This window comes from Cynara cardunculus (genome assembly GCF_001531365.2).
Source record: "Cynara cardunculus var. scolymus isolate 2C chromosome LG 9, CcrdV1, whole genome shotgun sequence".
Lineage (NCBI taxonomy): Eukaryota > Viridiplantae > Streptophyta > Magnoliopsida > Asterales > Asteraceae > Cynara > Cynara cardunculus.
The window spans coordinates 1,406,925-1,409,998 of record NC_037536.1 but is presented as its reverse complement, the minus strand read 5'-3'; the positions used below and the strand labels follow the sequence as shown (position 1 = coordinate 1,409,998).

General features: G+C 29.9%; 1 protein-coding gene across 1 annotated transcript; it reads right to left on the bottom strand.

Moving 5' to 3' along the window:
* Nucleotides 1-1,890: 1,890 nt before the first annotated feature.
* On the bottom strand, nt 1,891-2,277 carry LOC112518290 (non-specific lipid-transfer protein 1-like). The gene has a single exon (XM_025125934.1). The coding sequence runs from the start codon at nt 2,275-2,277 to the stop codon at nt 1,891-1,893; it is 387 nt and encodes a 128-aa protein (XP_024981702.1).
* Between the last annotated feature and the right edge of the window lie 797 nt (nt 2,278-3,074).

The following is a 3,074-nucleotide window of genomic DNA, read 5'->3' as shown; positions in this document are numbered from 1 at the left end:
ATCGAGCTCAAACTTGACCTAATTTTGAAAAAGTTACTTGAGTTCAAACCAAGCTTGAGCCTGATATTTTTTTCGAGCCGAGATCGAATAACACGCCACTCGGCTCGACTCCTTTTACAACCTACTCATAAATAATAAAATACAGTAAAATTCAAAATAAGTTCGACGATAACGTGTGACAAAAGATTAAAAAGATAACTCAAATAATGAATTTGTATCATAAAATCTAAAAGAAAATTCAAAAAATTAATAAATAATCAATAATGTATAAGTTACTTTGGGTTAATTCATGATAATGCATATAATATATATATATATATATATATATATATATATATATAAAGGTGTGCTATGGTTTCATGATTTAAAACAACAAACCATACCGTAAAGTGTACTTTGATAGAACGCAAATCAGCCATGTGATTAAAATTCTAAATCAGGTGTTGCGATGTCTACATTGTGATACGGTGTGGGCAGATTGAGTGTGCAATTTAACGATTTAGATAACACCCATAACTATCATCGAACTTGTACCATTTTTCGTAAACAAATTCCGTTTTTTAATTATTAAAAAGTATTTTAGATATCCGATTAATCTTCAAGGTATTTTTAATCCCTTCATTTTTTTTAAAATCAATGTGTACTTGACATTTTAAATATGGGTTAAATGTATGAAATGACAAACTATTTTAATAAAAAAATTTATTATAACATTGTACCTTCTTTTTTTTCTTATTACAACAATATGTTTTCGAATTTTTTTTTATTAAAACATTGTACTTAATTTGAAAGTTTTGCGCATTATAACAATGGGTAAATTTTTGATTTGAATTATGATGACAAGTAAAAAATTACCAGATTGTCATGCCTTGTCATTATCCACATAGAACGTGCACATATAATATATTGCTAACGTGGTATTTATTATTATAACATTGTATTTTCATTACATATTATATAGTAAATATGTTAAATTATTTAAAAAATATAAATTATTAATTAATATAACAATATTAAAAGAACTTGTAGATCAAAATCTATCTTGCTAACATTTTAGATAAGTTGTTTAAAAAATGTTTTTTTTAAACGAGAAAAAAAAAAGTATTATGTTTTTCTACGATCACACTATTTATTTTGAAAAGAATATATATCATACTTGTATTAAAAAATTTGACTTGAAATATTATTTAATAAATATATTAACTCAATTAAAATTTTGTAAATTATTCATTTATGTAATAATATTAATAAAATTATTAAAGCACAATTTACATCGTTAATATTTTAAAAAAATCTAAAAATGTTTTTTTGGAACAAGAAAAATAAGAAATGTTACGTTTCTTACAAACAAAATATTTATCTTGAAAAATTATATCATATTTGATATTAAAAAAAGATGTTACTTTAAGATATTTAACTTGCAAACAATTTAACAAGAGTGAATTTTTTTAAGGGTTTTTAAAGAGAGGATGAAGAACATATTTTAGGTAGAATATGAATCATTCCGAAGGAAGTGAGAAAATTATTACAAATTTTGAAAAGGGTTTTTTATTTTATTAGAAATACAAGGGGTAGTGCCTGATTGGTTTGAGCTTGGCTCGAAAGGTCAAAAGTACTTCGAGGTCTCAGGTTCAAATCCAAGGAGGAATAAAAATCCCCTTGTGGCCACGGAGGTTCAAATGCGGTGACTCCGGGCTATCTGCAAAGCAGGTGATCGTCCTGAGATTAGTTGGCTCGCATAACGGATTGAATATCCAGGTTAATTAAAAAAAGGTTATTCCGTAAACTTACTAAATATTTTCCTAGTTTAGTGATTGTTAAAAGAAATAGCATGAATTCTTTTTGTTGCCAAAAACGATTAATTTGATGAAAAAGTCATTAGAAAAGACATCAACCATGACTTAATAGAAAAAAGGTATAAATTTGAACATACTTGGAGCAGTCGGTCTTGGGGCTGATCGTATAAGGAAAATTAACACCACACTTTCCGGGAAGTCTGAGGGCGTTATCAGGGTTGATTCCGGCAAAAGCTGAAAGTGCAGTCTTGATGCAACCACAGGCAAGTTTCCGATCGGCGGTTGATTTAGAATCGCTATTGAGTCCCCTAACAGCATTGCAACAAACCGCAGGCACGGAACCACCTCTTCTCAGGTAGTCCAGGCATGGCTTCATCTTGTCAAACACTTGACCACAACTAGTGATAGCAGCCTCTGCATAAGGTGCTGCCACCACCATGCAAGCCACCATAACACATAAAACCTTCTTCATCATCAACATCCCTGCCGCTACTGTTTTTCGTCGATTATTTTTAATCGAAAAATTAGTAAGATGATAAACTTTTGTTGGAACTTCTGCTTTTAGATCTATATGTATATATCTTGGACTTAGTGTACGAAATTGTGATGGAGTTTACCATATATTAATGCATATGCATGTCATAATTAAACGGCATTGTACAATAATTTATATATGTATACATACAAATATATATATATATATATATATATATATATATATATATATAACCTAATCATTATAGGACACATTCGACAAACTATTCTACACACTACAAGAAAAGCCCTCTACGGCAAAGGGCTCTACAGCAATGACAGCCGTCTAGCGACCTATAGCGACGACATTTTGATCTTTAACAACGACTTTTCTCGTTGAAAATATGTTAGTCCTCATTCATTGACAAGGTCCACAAAACAACAACTTCTGTAAATGCATCCAGCTAACTCAAATTTCTGTGTAGACATGACCCATAAGAACCTATGACCGAAACTTAGGTTCGGAGTCTAAGAAGAAAATTGAAGAACGAGTGGCTAGCAACTTGGATGTTGGTTTTATCATTAATCAAAACTTTTGACGGTGATTTTAGTGTTATTAATTATTTTAGTGTAATTGTGATTACTTAAGATCAATTAAGTGACAAAGCAAACATAAAATGAGTTAGGAGGTGTGATGCAACGTATAAAGATAAAAACACAGATTACCTCGTTGATTCTAAGATACGTACCCGTGGCTAATATCTTATAGGATTTGATCATTGATTTGAGGAATACCGAACCTAA

Bases quoted from the DNA above. Each gene is read 5' to 3' on its own strand.
- LOC112518290 (XM_025125934.1), bottom strand. From the start codon at position 2,277: ATGTTGATGATGAAGAAGGTTTTATGTGTTATGGTGGCTTGCATGGTG.